The 16,883-nt window shown below is 34.8% G+C and overlaps 7 protein-coding genes across 7 annotated transcripts; 5 read left to right on the top strand and 2 right to left on the bottom strand. All coding sequences in view use genetic code 12, as the record gives it.

Annotated features, from left to right (window-relative positions):
- Nucleotides 1-653: 653 nt before the first annotated feature.
- On the bottom strand, nt 654-6,191 carry CD36_20430 (peripheral membrane protein, vesicular trafficking, putative; the record flags this gene model as incomplete). The annotated part of the gene is made up of 1 exon (XM_002418477.1): nt 654-6,191. One exon carries the CDS (start codon nt 6,189-6,191, stop codon nt 654-656), a length of 5,538 nt encoding a protein of 1,845 aa, XP_002418522.1.
- Nucleotides 6,192-6,751: 560 nt separating this feature from the next.
- ScLAS1 (bud formation and morphogenesis protein, putative) lies at nt 6,752-8,218 on the bottom strand (the record flags this gene model as incomplete). Its single annotated transcript, XM_002418476.1, has 1 exon — nt 6,752-8,218. One exon carries the CDS (start codon nt 8,216-8,218, stop codon nt 6,752-6,754), a length of 1,467 nt encoding a protein of 488 aa, XP_002418521.1.
- Nucleotides 8,219-8,910: 692 nt separating this feature from the next.
- CD36_20410 (peroxisomal Acyl-CoA thioesterase Tes1p, putative) lies at nt 8,911-10,065 on the top strand (the record flags this gene model as incomplete). Its single annotated transcript, XM_002418475.1, has 1 exon — nt 8,911-10,065. One exon carries the CDS (start codon nt 8,911-8,913, stop codon nt 10,063-10,065), a length of 1,155 nt encoding a protein of 384 aa, XP_002418520.1.
- A 1,319-nt stretch (nt 10,066-11,384) lies between these two features.
- CD36_20400 (Acyl-CoA thioesterase Tes2p, putative) lies at nt 11,385-12,365 on the top strand (the record flags this gene model as incomplete). The annotated part of the gene is made up of 1 exon (XM_002418474.1): nt 11,385-12,365. The coding sequence occupies one exon, from the start codon at nt 11,385-11,387 to the stop codon at nt 12,363-12,365; it is 981 nt and encodes a 326-aa protein (XP_002418519.1).
- Nucleotides 12,366-12,865: 500 nt separating this feature from the next.
- Nucleotides 12,866-13,762, top strand: CD36_20390 (Acyl-CoA thioesterase Tes3p, putative; the record flags this gene model as incomplete). The annotated part of the gene is made up of 1 exon (XM_002418473.1): nt 12,866-13,762. One exon carries the CDS (start codon nt 12,866-12,868, stop codon nt 13,760-13,762), a length of 897 nt encoding a protein of 298 aa, XP_002418518.1.
- A 724-nt stretch (nt 13,763-14,486) lies between these two features.
- On the top strand, nt 14,487-15,383 carry CD36_20380 (Acyl-CoA thioesterase Tes4p, putative; the record flags this gene model as incomplete). The annotated part of the gene is made up of 1 exon (XM_002418472.1): nt 14,487-15,383. The coding sequence occupies one exon, from the start codon at nt 14,487-14,489 to the stop codon at nt 15,381-15,383; it is 897 nt and encodes a 298-aa protein (XP_002418517.1).
- A 423-nt stretch (nt 15,384-15,806) lies between these two features.
- CD36_20370 (Acyl-CoA thioesterase Tes5p, putative) lies at nt 15,807-16,865 on the top strand (the record flags this gene model as incomplete). The annotated part of the gene is made up of 1 exon (XM_002418471.1): nt 15,807-16,865. One exon carries the CDS (start codon nt 15,807-15,809, stop codon nt 16,863-16,865), a length of 1,059 nt encoding a protein of 352 aa, XP_002418516.1.
- Nucleotides 16,866-16,883: the final 18 nt, after the last annotated feature.

Genomic DNA, 16,883 nt, shown 5'->3' with positions numbered 1-16,883 from the left:
AATGGTTAGGAAAAGATCTGCAAAGCTCAATTATAATAAGAGGGGAAAAGGTGCTTTTGAAAGGGATGCTACATTAAGATCCTTTTTCTTTTTTATCCCCTCATGCAAATGATATGATAGAATGGGATATCCCAATCAACAGTACCAGTCGATCAAAAAAAACTTTCAGAATTCACAGAAATATAGGGGTCAAAGAAACCCAATGGAAAATAGTACGGAAAAATAATTAGATAGATGAAGGTGCATCAACTCACACCAGAATTTCTTTTCTTTTTTTTTTTCTTTTTGCTTTAGTGCCGCACACACGCACTCATTCTCCTCATTTTTCAATATTTAGATCAAGATAATAAAAATATCAGATCTTACTTTCGCCCTCACACGATGGAGATGTAATCGCCTCATTGCAAAAAAAAAAAAAGAATATTTACTACCAAAATGACACAAACAAACTGTATCCAGAAACCTCAAATTCCAAGAACTACTCGGTAATCGAAATCTTATGATTAACTAAGCAATATAATTGAGTTCTGGAGAACTGTAATCGTACAATAACACACATCTATATACAAAATAGACAAATTCTAAATGCAAGAACACATATCAATCAACTAAATAATAACAAATATTGTGTTGGCAACAGACACCAACCAAAATTAGGTAGGATATTTGTCTTTTTTCTCCACAAGTTTTTTACCATCTATTTGATTCCCCACCCCCATCAATAGTTTAGAGACCGCCTCAGTAGATCCAATCAATGGGCGCATCAAAATAATTGGAGAATTCTTCAACACTGTCACCATAGAATCCTGTATCGTGTCAGTCTCAGCCAATTCTCTCCTCAATTTAAGTAGTTGGTTTTTGGTGAGTTTTAAATTAGTACCCAATGACTTGTATGCCGATTTTAATCCTTGCTCAATTGTTTCTGGTTGATTCGAATAAAGACTAACCAATTTTTCTTGTAATTCTTCTTCATTTTCATAGGCATAAAGTTGATACTCTTCGTCTTCATCTTCATCTTCGACTTCACCTTCAATTAAATTCGCACGATTGTCTTTGGTACGTCGTTGTGATTTGGCTAGTTTCTCTTCTGCTGGAGCTAATAAAAATATCGATTTACTAAGCAATTCTTTATTGATTCCATTATCATCCATATCCTCATCATCTAACTCAACATTGGAATATAGTTTTTTAGTGCCGTAACCCTGAGTTTCCATCCTTGTTGATGCTTTATTCAAAATTTGTGAACTAACAAGTAGATTATTTTGGGGTTTGTGTTTTTCAATTTCGACAGGTAATTCATCTGAAGCATTGGAATTACGTCGATTATCCAACCCACTTGAGCTTGGACTTCTCACACTAGAACCTTCTCCACCTAGCATTTCTTCTCCTTGCTCTAATAATACTTGTGTTCCAGAAGCCAACTTAACTCCTAAATTCAAGATTTCATAACCTGTAGTCTTGGCAAATGAAACAGTACCCTTTTGGATACTTCTCCACAACCGACCATCTTTCTTATATTCTGATATTGGAATAGCAACCAAATCTTTAAAACCACCACCAATGTTGACCACTGACCTCAATGGAGACACACCTGATATAATACCAATAACTTGCGTCAGTTGAAACACAGGTAACCACGCCTTACCTAAACCAACACCAATTTTGGGAGCTCCAGGTATGCCAAATAATTTGACTTTAGGTAAAGTTAGAGTAGACCCATCCAAAGTGAAAAAGTTGGCAAATTCCCCCGCCTTACCAGATCTCAACCCTGCATAATCAACTTTTTTGGGTTTGTAATCTAATTTCAACTTGATTGAACTTATTTCAAATTTTTGTATATAAACCATTTCATCAGGTGGCAATTGAAATCTTTCATCTTTAAATTCAAAAAATCTAACCAAAAAATCAAGGGTGTCTTGGTCTATATGCAATCTCAAGGGTAAAACCGATACATTCATTATTGCTTCACCAGATACCATTGTAGGATCAGGTCTAACATTCAAAATTGAAACTTTTACCATGCTGGTTCCAATTTCTCGATCACCAAGTATATTCATATAGCTTAAAAACTTGTTCCATGTTGACGTAGATACGTTATCATAAATGTTAACTGTACCCACTCTTAATTCAATAAAATTCAATAATTCGTATTTCATATTCTCATCGGTCTTATCACGTCTAGGATCTCTTGTGGAATAAACATTCACCCCAACTTCTATACTTTTTAAATCAAAAAAAAGCTTGTACTTTACTGACCTTCTTAATTTTAGATTCTTATAACTCTTACCAGGGTTTGTCGTTGACACATCACGACTTTCATTATCTTTATCATTCTGAAGATCTAAATTGATACTGGTAGCCATATCACGTGCATTCTGGTTACGAGGAGCAATAACATGAATCGATTGAAACAATGTCTCTTGGAAAATTTCTTCTCGAACTTCAATATCTTGAGTTTCAAATTCAACTTTACGTTTTTTCTCTTTTTTGTTGTCGTTGTCATTAGCCATTGTTTGTTTTGTTTCAAAATTCTTAACGGCTCCACGGATTGCCTTTCGAGTATCTTTCCAATCATATCCATCGTGTAAATATATTTTAACTTTTGACAAGTTGATGTTTATATGAAGAGGATCAACATGTGAATTGTCATATAGGGATCGATTCCCCTTGTCAAAGTGTCCTTCTTCAAATATTAATGACGACGCCTCTTGTGAACTGCTTTCACTGGTAGACCCATTCTCTGTGTCATTGAGATTTAACTCCGTTAATGTTTCTGTCAACCCTTTAAAGATGTTCCGATCAATATCCTGCATGACATTAATACCATCAGCAAAATCCACTTTCATTTTATCTTCATCTCGGAAATTCAACGGTAATTTTAAATCGTTAACCAATTGAATCAAAGTGTTTGCAGTATCAGCACACAAGTTAAATTGGCATTCATCTAAATTTATTTTTAGATCCACAAATGTCAAACTATCTTTAATTCCAAGTTTCTCATTTCTTTCCTTTAATGCTTGGATATCAGTATTAAATGTAATGCCAACATGGGCAACATTAATCAAACCAACATGAATGTACCCTAATTTTGAGTAATAATCTAATGGCTGAATATAAACATAGGGTGTTTGATGATTAGCAGATGATATACTGGGCTCACTAAATGGTACGATGTTTTTCACGTCATCAATTAAAACCATGGATATGTTTCTAAACGAACATTTGACATAAAACTGATTAACACCAAAAGAAATATCAGTGTCACCTTTACCAATAATCAAATAACTTTTACAGCTCAACCTTCCTGGAGTCAAACCAACCACACAATCAAACATTGAATACCTGATATCTAATTTATTTTGGGATGAAGACAGTTGTGAAGGAGTCACTTTTTCAATAATTTCTTCCTCAACTGCGTCAATGATAGATTCCTCCTTATCCATCAATAATAACCAATTTGTATAGTATTCAAGTAAAAGATTTCTGGCAGTGATTTCGACTTTAGTTGTTTTGTCTCCAAGTTTACATTTGATCAGTAGCAATGGGAACTCGAATCTACTAGATGGCAAATTTTGATACTGATGTACCAAATTCTCTACCAAATCACCATTCCTTCTCTGGACAAGGACGGAGAGTACATGCCCCAAAATACTATTTTTCAATTTGTAAATAGAAATATCCAACATTTTTACACTCAAATCCCCAAAGTTTGGAAATACATCAGCAATATTAAAAGTTGCCTCCTTTAAACAGACTTGGAAACTTGCCATGGTAACCCGACTTGACCCCAAAAAGACACTAGGAGAATTATTGAATCCCAAACCGAGTCGTCTTCCAGGCCTTCGTGTAGAAAACAACGAAGAGTTCATATGGAGTGAACTTTCTAATCGCTGCACTTCCATTGGTTCAGTTAAAAAGGAATTTTCCAAAGAGTTGGACTGTGTTGGCGATCTCTCTATAAACTCATTGAAAAATTTTTTTAATCTTTCTCCAATGAATTTCAATCTAGACATGGATAAATTCAGCGAAAGCTTTTGAACAATCAAATTAAGTTTGGAATTAATAGTGGTTTTTCTAGGTAATGGGTGTGTGCTGGAAGATGTGGTGGCTGATTGCAAATAAGCTCTAAATTCTTGGTTCTTGGTAATCAAGCTAATATCTGTTAAAGTTATTACACCCTCTGTTTGAGTATCTCCATGAGTACAATTAAGTAGGATTTTTGATATTGCCAATTGGTCTTGAAGAAGATTAAACTTGATAGGAAACACAATAAGCCGGAACTGGCAATCGTCTGATATTTTTAAATTCATAAAAATTGTCGCTGTCTGTAGAATAAATTCACTCTTTGACAGGGTTTTAGAATTATTGGAACCATTGTTCCATTTCCTATCTCTTGTATCCAACTTATCAATCACAGATTTGAGAAGTCCATATTCACCATACATAGAACCAGCAGCTTTGGCAAAATTGGATAAAATCAATAGGCTTTGGAGATCAAACTTGAAATTTGCACTTTTAGCCATTAAAACAGTCACTTCTAAATTATCAGAATCTTCAGATTTTTTAAAGACTTCAAAACGAATGTCAGCTTTCGAAGTGGCACTACCTGTTGATGATGACGACGATGTGCCTGTCATATCATTTGAAACAGAATGTGATGCTGCTGACGATGGAACACTTTGTGGTTTTTCAAAATGAAAAATATCGTAGGAACCATCATCCTCAAATCGTACAATTCTAAAAGACTCGACACCACCATATAGTAATAATTCATTCTTTTGTTTGATGTTGATATTCGAAAAAATTATATTGACGCCATTCTTGTTTGCAAATAAACCATTCTCAGATAAAGCAGAGGTTGCACTTATGACAAAACTATTGACTCTAAACCTATTAAAAAAGGATTCATGCAAGGAATCGTCTGATTCAGACAGTTCTTCAGGAATTTCATCACTGTCATTCGTATACTGTGGGAACTTTTCATTCCTTTGAGTTTGTCTGCTCTTTGTCTTTTTCTTTTGTTGATAATACTTTATTTTTAAACTTTTTGCAACTCCTTGAAATATTGACACCAAAGTTGGAGTTAAGGGAGTAAATGCTAGATTTATGTTTCCAACTTCTACTTCAAGATTAGAAATTGTGGACAAACCATCAAATTCAATTGTGCAATCATCCATATAAAATATTATTGGGGGATCCTTAGAATAATCTTCTTTGTCTGTTGCTTTATTGTCCACTTCACCAGGTACTCCCGTTGCTGTCGATTTTTCGAAAGATCGTGATGTTGCACTCATATATATCGAGCTTGCTTCCTCATGGGAAAAAACCATACTATCCATTAAAGACTCGTTACCATAGTCATCATCATCATCCTTACTATTACCCTCACCGTCGTCCTCATTCATTGGTGAATCACTTTCGTTACCTTCTTGTTTCTTCTGTGGTGCATGGTCAGGGGTGGGGTGGAATCCTTCACCTGGATTCACATTAGGTTTCAACGTCCTCAATTTGACTCCTTTTATACTTACAGTCCTTGTTCCATTTGTACTGTTTATACTAACAGAATCAACCTCCATTTGAAGATCGGTCAGGTCAGACACAATTTTTATTTTTAACGAATTGATTCTTATCAGTAATCTCAGCAATGCAATTTCAACTGCTTTTTGCATTACTCCACCTAATGCCGTAGTTTTGTTACCAGTAACAGAGCTTGTTCGCCTTTTTGGTGGTATTGGCTTAGTAATTTTCTCATCTATATCATCATCATCATCATCATCCAGGGTCTGATCAGACGTTTCGTTAATATCAGATCCGTCGTTTGTATCCAACATTATAGTGTTAGCTAAATTGGCAGTACTCTGGGCCAACAGGAATGCTACTTGATTAGTCATACTTTCATCAATATCAAAGTCAGGTGATATCACAATCTCTGCATCATTAACGTCTATGTTGACACCACTTATACCTGATATCGTTGTTAGTTCCAAGGATCCAATTTGACCATATCTCAAATTGCATCCAGGTAGTTTACCCACTTTTTCAGGATCAAGTGCAACATCTTTTAGAATTATATTATTTAAGGACACTTCTTCAAGATTTGGCAAATCTATTTCGGAAAATAATGATAGTTGTTGTAACACATATAGAAGTAGTCTTTTCTGTATATTCTGGGGTATCCATTGAGGAATCATTTATATTAGTTGTCGAAAAGTATTACTGCTGTGGTGAGTACAATATAAAGACAAATACAAAATTACTTTCTTGTAGTGATGTGGAGCAAGTTCTGATTTAACTTGTGTGGGAAAAAAATGGGCGGGAGGGGGTGAAAAGAAGGCAAATAAGATTCTGTTTTATCTATTTCGAACAAATACCAATATGATTGTAAAAACTAGTTTATGCTACTATAATATGCAAACAGAAAATAAAAATAAAAATAAAATGAATTTAGTTAGGCGATATAGAGATATACACTCTTATTTATTTAATCGCTCTCTAGTTTTGATTTTTTTTTTTTTTTTTTTTTCTCTGACACTTACTCCTACTGATAGAGAAAGGAGTTGGAGTTGTACTGTGGATCAAAGTTGCATTCACAACCTGATTTGGAATCGTTGTTTGTTTTTTTTTTCTGTTCCTATTTCTATTTGACATCAGTACACTACTTCATGATAAATGACTGTTTTGATAAGATAAGAAAGGAACATCTTACGTCATACTTATTAAAGATTCATATACACATAAGCAATAGTAATCATTAAATACATGTACCAAAAGGAACAGGCCTCCAATTCTTATGAGCTTTCAAAAAATAAGTCTTAGTATCACTCGAGTAGTGTTGCTTTTTAGTAATACTTTCCTCTTTATCATCTAAGACACGCTTCATTGGGTTATTGGTAGCGGTTTCCGGAATTGGACCAGGCGACGGCGATAGCCCTAATAAGTCGTCTAAAGACGGAGGCAACTCAAAAATCTTCTTTGTATTTTGTAAATTATTAACCAGTTTGTTCCAAGAGTCCAACCTTTGCGCAGTTTCTGGATTAACTTCAGATTTAATTTCATCGTTCACCACATCGCAAAGACCTTGCAAGGTTTTTGCAAAATTGGATAAAAGTGATTGTGGTATTTTTTGTTCTATCAGCTTGAGATTGTCTAGAAAGAAGATCGTCAAGTCATTCTTGTTGTGAACTTGCTGAGGAACATTCTCTTTTCCCAAAAGGTCTTGCATAATGTATAACATCCATTCCATTACTTGGAAAAGTTCATCATTTTCAAATTTTTCTGCAAAACCAAGTTTGCAATATACTTTCTTGTCCACAAAACCTGAAGGAGTCCCCTCAATCAATTCTATAGTTTTGGAGAAACATTTGAACATGATTGACAACCCCAATGCGTCAAACAACGGTTTATACAATTTTATAATCAATGGGTTGAATTTCAGTTTCTTATCTTTGAGTTTTGATGAAGGGTATATAAGGAAATTCTTGAGGAATAAAATATCAACTAGTAAATCAGAATCTTCTTCGCCGAACTTGACTATATCCCTAACACAATTATGATACGCTATTGCTGAATTGCTGGTAATATCATTCGGCTCATAGACCTTGTCTAAATCTTGCTTTCGTATTCGCTTGAACATTTTCAAATTATTGCAAATCTGGGAATCATCAATTCTTGTCTTTAGATCATTGCTCCGAAATTCAATGGCATCAGTTAGTGGTTCCTCCATAAAATCTTGTACAGCTTGAGCTGGTTCCTCCACATGACACCAATAATTGTCATAAAGCCAAGCCAATGCTTTTGAACAAGTACTCCTCAATATATCTAAGCTTGGTAAGGTTTCATGAGTTCCCATATGTCGCAATTCTACAAAATATGTAGGTAAGTTCAATTGCTTTGCCAATAGATGCATAGGAATAGCATAGTTTGACTGTTGGTAAGGATCTAACAACCCATTAACAAATCTAACCAACGCCATAGTGTATGACAATTGTAATACAGAAGAGTCAATGCCATTTCCATGCAAATCATCCAAGACTATGGATGTTAGAAGTGATGTTGCTTCAACTCCATGTGGTAGTTTCCCTCTTGTTAACAATCCTTTCACTTTTAATATTGCATTTTTCCTATTGTCTGTTGTGTCATTGTAATCATAGAACCAGGTTTTTAACAGTTGCAAATCATCTATGCTTTTGTATGCTGTGACAAGTGGATGTTGTTTCATGAAAAATGTGGTATTAGTTCATCACGAAATCTCTTATACTGCCAAAAAAATTTTTTTTTTTTCTCTCCCAGTTTACTCTTCTTTATCTTAGACAACGCATTCATTGATCCAAACAAAAAAATAAAATACTAAACACCCAACAATAATAAGCGTTATAGTTGTTAAGATATGTCATCATTTATTCTGACTTATTATTCAAGTACATCAATATTGATTGCTGGTTGAATTTACGTAAACAACTAAGACAGTTTCACAACATTTTTGTTGCGATATCATTATCATCTTTTAAATTGAAAACTTTCACATGTAGATCAAGAATAATTTTCATTTAAAAAACATTCATAACCCCCAAAAAAACTAACCACTAGCGGGCAGGTTTGTTGCAGTACACATTAAACATAATGAATTTATTGTGACAATTACTACCACCATTTTTTATAGAGTTTTTCACCAAAAGTGAGGAGGAATCCTTTTTTCTTCCTCTGATGGTGTTTCGGCCTTTTCTTTTTCTGCATCCAAATGTGGGGGTAACATTACTTTTAATTCCGAATAAAATACTACCACTATTTTCCCCCGCTCACAATTTTCTCCAACAGATATATAAAACTTTATTTCTCTGACAGTATCAATAAAATCTTGATTCAAACAGAGTTTTCAAAGTAGAACTATAATTGATATTACCTTAGTTTGAAATGCTCGAGTTAACTGCTGGCCCAAACCCCGTTCCAGATTTTGAAGAGGCACTTCGAGTAATAAAACTAGCCGATAACCACTATGTTGGGGCCCATCCATTAAGATTACCAGTTACAGGAGGACGAGGTGTGTATGGTGGTCACATGATTGCACAGTCTCTACTTGTGGCGATAGAATCCACACGGGATTCAATAAGTAATCAAGTCTTTATACCAGACTCCTATCACCTGTATTTTATCAATGCAGGAAACTCCAAAACCCCAATGAACTATACTGTGACTAAATTGTACGACGACGCAGTTACAAGCAAACGTTTCATTGTTGTTCAACAGAAGGGCAAGAATCGTTTGACTTGTTTAGTCAATTTACGAAAGCCTGGCACAAAGACATTGCATAAAGTAGGTGACACTCCAGACATTAGTGTCCCGGTTCCTTCAATTCAACAAAAATACCCAAATCCCGATAAATTGCACCAGGTTCAACACACAGATTTTGTTAGAAATGCCTTTGGCAAAGAGTTTATTGATTATCGAGAATGTCCCGAAGAAAAAGACCAGTACGCTGCTGAACGATGGCTAACAGTATTCACCGGGTTGAGAAACCATGCCGAGCCAGGTGCTTCTCTAGAAACTGTGATCGAAGAATTACCGGATGCCAGTGGGAAGATTCATGAAGTCAAGAAAGTCATATTGCGACCAAAAGATTCTCAGTCAGTGCGGGATCCAATCTACAATTATGTGGGGTTAGCTGATTTATCTGATTCTGCATTTCTTACAACAATGGCAAGGATTTTGCACATTCCTTGGGCCCCGTCATTGGAAATTGATGAAACTTACGACGAGAGTAGAGATGCCACATATATAATGAGGACTACTTTGAATGCTGCCCATATTTTCCATTACAACGCAATGTCGTTAGACCATCACATATATTTCCATAATAATAATTATACACCCAAAGATGATTCTGATTTTGATATCTGCAAAGATTGGTTAGCATTCACATATCAAATGAAAAGACTTTCAAATAATAGAACGTTGGTTCGTGGCTTCCTCTTTAATGAAAAACATAAATGCGTTGCGACAGTGGTTCAAGAAGGGTTAACCATTGTTTATAATGGTGTTGGTAATACAGCAGATAAATCACGTTTATAGAGCTAGGTATACGAACTTTTGGTTGTTCTTTTTTTTACCTTGAAGCAAATGTAATTAGAATTTTCATGACAAACTAAATTCCAATTGCAAGAAGTTAAAACCAAATATTTGTAGATGATCACCAGCATCAACGAAGGTGGCAAAGTACTTTCTTATCTTTCCATGCATGAACTGACACTCCTTGGAAACAAGTCTATAATATTAAACTTTAGTGTTCTAAGTTAATAAAGATATAGGATAAATTGTGTGTATGGAGATTATGTTTTTCAACGGAGATAGCGAACCCGCCGGAGATAATCACCACTAATACCATTACTAGCCATAAACTCTTCCAAAATAAACTTTACAGTTCCGTGCTGTAACATTAAATTGAATGAGGGGTTGTCAAAAGTTTTCAGTGCAGTTTCGATATGACTTACGGGATGTAAAGGTCATACGAATAAAAGTATAAATATGTGTAAAGTGTTGTGCTTTCTTTCTGTTATTCAAAATCCTCGTAACAAGTAAAAATTTCAATTCAAAAAGTTATGTGTTATTAATGTTTTGTATTGGAATATGTGTCTAATCTATATTTACAGTTGCTAGATGAATTAAACAGAACATTATTTGATTTTAATTTTTGCTCCACATCTCGGGTATATCTACACTTTAAAAATTGGAAGTCAACCCCTGTATTCCCTGCATTCATAATCTTATACTCTGAAACCTCGTATTCATACCAGTTTTCAAGCAAAATGCAACATTCATAATTGCTCGCTTTGGAGTCAGCGCTTATCTTGCTAGATCATAATGAAGGTCATCTTGTAGTTGCAATTTAAAGAACAGAAAAGTTGAAACTACAATGAATATTGAGTTGTGACGACCGTGACTATTTCTGAATGAAACAAAATAGAGGTTACATTCAACAACAAATTCTTGTGGTACCCAAATAATCTATTATTTTCTGTCAGTCTTATTGCTTATAGTTGTTAGTGAATAATGGAGATTTCTAATCATTAATTTGCAATCATTCACAAATTTCACATGGAGAACTGTGTGCACACGCCCATCTTGAGCCTCGCTTCAAAGTCAAAAGAGAAGAAAAAACATATCCGCGCAACAAACATTTATCCACAACTGTTGTTATTGCTATTACCGATTACTTTTTTTTTTGTTACAGTTAACTCTTCCCCATTATAAATATCTCCAAGGCTGTCTACATAATCAATTCTTTTTTTCTTTTTTTTTTTTTTTTTCAGTTTTAGTTTGACGCTGCTTTTTTTTTTTTTTCAATCCGATTAAAACTTAATCCAGTTTAGATTTGGAAAACTTGTTACACTATGATTCAAACTGTTACTCGAGATAAATTGTTCCCAGCTGATAAACCTGTTGATTTAGAAGAAGAATTTGGGGTTGAAAAAATTGGACCTAATTTATACAAAGGGAAAAAACCAATAGCAAAACCAGATAAACGGTCCAGAGGTGCATTTGGTGGATTTTTAGCTGGACAAGCCATAGTGGTGGCAATAGAGTCAGTTCCCAAGGAGTTCAAGCCACACCTGTTTCATTCGTATTTTGTGAAAGCTGTTGACGACTTGGTACCTTTGGAATGGACCGTTGAAGAGATTTCAAATGGTAGAAATTATGCCAACCGCTCAATCAAAGCCTACCAATACGGAGATATTGTTTACACCGCCAGTGTGTCTTTGACGAAAAAGATTTCTGCTAAAAAGGCTTTAGAAGAAACCGGGGTGAAGCCATTTGAATTTCAAACACCAAAGCATGAATGGTTTAATAAGCATAAACTCGAAGACTTGCCAGTGGCGGATGTCAATTCCAGACTTTTGGCATATCATAAGTTTTTCCCCGAAGTGGTGTCATTGGAAGATACCAGAGAAGAAGATAAGATATCACCAGCAGAGAGACAATTAAGCTGGTATTTTAAATGGGGTATTGAAAATGAGGGTGATTTCCACCAGCCTTTGGCAAACTTGAATTCCAAATACCAGTTTGTTGGTATGGCTTCATTAACAGACACAGTGTACTTGACAAGGTTGTTGAGAATTTTGAGGATTGAGGATGCGGACCATAGTCAATTCATACATTATTTTTCAGTTTCATTAGATCACACAATATACTTTCATGATGATGATTTTGATGTGACCAAGTGGATGTCCTTCACATTCAAAGTGACGAGATTTAGTCACAATCGTGCATTGTGTCAAGGTGAAGTATATAATGACAAAGGTGTTCATGTGGCTACTATTGTTCAGGAAGGATTAGTAATGCTTAATGGTCTTGAGGAAGGTGCTAAGTTATAGAATTATTTAGAAGAAAACAGAAGATTTTTGGGAAGATGCTACCCTTATTTATGTTTTGTATCTATTAGTTATTGATTTATTTATTTATTTATTTATTCTATTTTATTCTATTTTGCGATTAGATACGAATTTTTTTTTTTTTGGATATCCGTTGTATATTCACGATGAGGAAAAAAAAAAAAAAAAAAAAAGAAACGAATTGTTGTAGGTCGGTCGTCGTGTTGTTGTTACACCATGCAACGGTCGGGACGTAGTTCCTCGGATCTTTATTTCTCTCTTTTTGATTTCCGCACCATTGATAAGAGAGAATACATTGTTGGTTTTTTTTTTTTTTTCCGTCTTGCTCCAGTGCTAAGACTTTTCTTTATTGTGTACAATGTATATAAAACGATGAGAATCGAACCATTTAATCAAATAAAAGTTAAACTTAATAATCAAAGTGTTAAAGTGCCCACTTTTTTTTCTTCCAATTAAATTATACTTATTCATATTTGCATCACATGAGAGAAGAATATCAAGCAAACAATAGCCACGTTGAGCTAATCAATTTAGATGAAGTTTACGGAGTTACAAAGATAGGGCACAATACTTATCGCGGGAACAGACCATTAACCAAACCTGACAGACGATCAAGGGGAGTTTATGGAGGCAATTTTTGTGGCCAGGCCGTTTTAGTTGCTATGAAATCTTCACCACCAGAGTTCAAACCTCATTCCTTCCATTCATATTTCGTCAAAGCTGGTCGTGATGATGAGCCCGTGACTTGGAAAGTAGAAGAAGTGTCTACTGGTAGGACTTTTGCTAATCGATTGTTGCAAGCAATTCAGTTTGGCAATATTGTTTTCACCGCAGAGGTGTCTTTGACCAAGAAAAACTCTATTTCCAAAACTAAGTCAGCTGAAAATAAACCACCCATTCTGTTCGAAACTCCCATAGGTAAAACTTTTGAAGCTTATAATAATGTTTCCTTACCGATTATTCCAAATGACTCAGTTTTAATTGATTATAGACAATTTCCAGAACAATTGGATTCTGATAAAATATCATATTCACTTAAATGGGGCAATAACAATCAAAATAGCTGGGATATGTTGCATGCTAATAAGGATTATCAGTTTGTTGGGTTGGCTATACTATCAGATATACTTGATGTTAGTGTCTTTTTGAAGCATTTAGGATACCAAGGCAAGCCACAATTTAATGCATCTTTGGATCACAGTGTTTATTTCCACGATGACGATTTTGATGTAACAAAATGGTGCACAACGTTTATGAAAGTTTCTAGAATTTGTAATGATAGAGCATTAATCAAAGCTGAAATTTACTCAAATAATGGACTGCATATTGCTTCTATTGTTCAAGAAAGATTATGGATTACCGGGGGTGCCAAATTGTAGATATGGTTATGATTTTATGCATTGGTGTTATTCACAAGCAAGCGGGTGAACGGTTCTGATATTAGAAAAATCAATAGACCAGTGAAAGGTTTTAAGTGAGGCTTTGATGCCAGATGTTTCTGAGTTATACAAATAGTAAACAAATGGGAAATCTATACTTTGTCCTTAAAATTAGTATTTTCAAGGCTTAGCTTGTAGATTCTTTTTTTTTTATCAATCGTATTTTGTATTTGCAACTATAATAACAAAGCAACGTAAAAAGATAAAAAGAAAAGAATAGAACTAAACTACAGGTACATGCTGTATCTAAAAGCCCGGAGTTATGCCAAGTTAAGCTAAGACGAGATAATTTATGCCAAATCACTTGCTAAAGATAGGAAAGGCAAAAATTAAACTTGGCTGACAATAACTTGAATTTTAAAGATAAACAATGGTTTCCAGTTTTCTTTCACATGTAAGAGCATTAACCGCGGTAAATGTATGTAAACTGATAATGATAGTGAAGCACGTACAGTATTGACAGCTTTAAGGAGATGAAAAAAAATAAAAAAAAAAAAGTAATAAAAAAAGCATTTACGAAATATCAAGTCAAAACCATATAAATAACATACCGAAACACCTCTTCCTATTTTATGCATATTGTCAATTCTTCCATATTTTTTCTGGGAAAATCTATAACTGTGTCATAAAGTCCCGACTCTACTAATCGATATATTCTGTTATTATGACTGATCTTACAACCACCCACCAGCTACCATATGTTGACATTGCATCTGTGTTTGACGTCAAGCAAATAGAAACCTATAAATATCGAGGGATAAAACCATTGCAAAAGCAGTCTTCATTACACCGAGGTGTCTTTGGAGGTAATTTTGTAGCACAATCGTTACTAGTTGCTATCAGATCAGCGCCCCACGGGTTTCAACCACATACCATACACTCCTATTTTGTTAGAGCTGGCGATGATAGGACTCCTATTGAATGGGAAGTGGATGAAATTTCCAACGGTAGAACATTTGCAAATAGAGCGATACGTGGATTCCAGAATGGTAAGGTTGTGTTTACTGCCAACGTTTCTTTGACAAGCAAGAATTCAGCTAAAGATATCGCTAAAAAAACAAGCACCACTCCATTGATATATCAAAAAGAAGTCGATTCTGAATATCATGATCTCAGAAATAGTATTACAAAGTGTCCTTTATTTTTGGAAAATGCAAATGCTCATTTCACCGTGAGAACTTTCCCAATAAATCTTTCTAGGGATATCTATGCCTTTTTGCTGAGATTTGGAGCTGAAAGCAAAGAAACTATTGTTGGATTATCCACCGAATACCAATATGTTGCCTTGGCAACAATATCTGATTTTGTGAGGCTTGAAGAAGTTTTCAAAAGTATGGGCGTAGAGGTCGATGTTTCCTTTAATGTGTCCTTAGATCATTCCATATATTTTCATGATAATGATTTCGACGCCACAAAGTGGTCTACTTATTTGGTTGAAGTAACCAGATGGAGCCATGATAGGGTTATGATTGTTGGTAAGATTTATAATGACAAGGGTATCCACGTTGCTAGTATCTCCCAAGAACGTCTCTTTGTTAGCAAAAACAAACCAAAATTCTAAGTTTATTTATTTTTTTTTTCTACTTTTGGTTGTATAATAATTATATATATATATATATATTTATTTGAAAAAAAAAAAATAAAAAAATAAAAAGAGAAAAATACAATTTAGGCTCCCTATAGAAACGATAAAGTCAGTTTTTGTTGCAAATTGATGTGTTGTTGGTGCTACCAAAAACTTGACATGTAAGTGTAAACGAAGGATTGGAAACGGATATATCCGGAGTTAACGAAATAGATTTCCCCACAACCAAAGATCTTGTCGGTTTTTTTTTTTTTTTCGGCTCACTTTTTACTCTCTCACATTTGCTTTTTTGTTTCACAAGGTATAAATACAGGATAGTATAAGTTCTGATTTCTTTTCCCTTTGACTTTATGTAATTTTCACCTTGAAAAAGTTTAATTCAGTTTTCCCTTATTAAGAATGTTTGAGTACAACTATAAGTTTGGAGAGACAGTCGACGTACAAAAAGAATTTGGGGTCACCAAAATATCAGACAATAAATATGTTGGTGTCAAACCTTTGATCAAACCCTCACCCCAGTCAAGAGGTGCTTTTGGTGGTAATTTAGCAGGCCAGGCATTATTAGTTGCCATTAGATCTTGTCCTGAAGGCTTTTCGCCTCACTCATTACATTCGTATTTTATCCGTGCTGCTAGTGTGGAGATTCCAGTTGAATGGGAAGTTGAAATAATTTCGAATGGGAAATCATTTAGCAACAGAGCTGTTAAGGGGATCCAGGAAGGCGTTGTGGTGTATATGGCAAATATATCTTTGACAAAAAAGAATTCCTATAAAGAAGCTTTACAGAAGCACGAAGAATATTATGCAAAAATACAACAAAGGGGAAAAGATGGAGACGTCGAAGAAGATATAGACGAGGATGACGAGGAACCTGGTCCACCAAAACCATTTGGCTTCCAAACCCCACCAAGCAATCTGCTTAAGAAATACGACATAGATCAGTTGCCAGTTTCAGCTATGGAATCAACTTTGTTGTTATATTACAAGTTCCCTCCTGAATTTGTCAAATTGTCGGAATCCTTGCAAGAGAACAGTTTACCTACAGCAGAGCGCAGATTGACGGCGTTGGCTAAATGGGGAATTGAAAACGAACAGGGCTATAATCAACCTTTGACCAATCTTAATAAAGATTTTCAATTTGTGGGATTGGCTAATGTAACTGATGGGTTGTATTTAGGCACATTACTTAGACTTTTAAGGGTTAAAGATGTTGACCCAAAAATCCATTCAAATGATTATTCAGGGATTTCATTAGATCATGTGATATACTTCCATGATGATGACTTTGATGTCACAAAATGGATGGAGTTCAGTTACAAATGTACCAGATATGCTAACGACAAAGTGGATTTTGAAGGAGAAATCTACAACAACAAGGGTGTCCAAGTGGCATCATTTTTCCAACAAGGTTTGGTGAGATTTGAGAATGGAGAATTCTTAGAGAAAGCAAAATTGTAAAATGCCGACATATCATTA

Source organism: Candida dubliniensis, chromosome 2, assembly GCF_000026945.1.
Source record: "Candida dubliniensis CD36 chromosome 2, complete sequence".
Classification (NCBI taxonomy): domain Eukaryota; kingdom Fungi; phylum Ascomycota; class Pichiomycetes; order Serinales; family Debaryomycetaceae; genus Candida; species Candida dubliniensis.
Note: the sequence above shows the minus strand (reverse complement) of the source record. Positions and strands in the feature narration are given on the sequence as shown.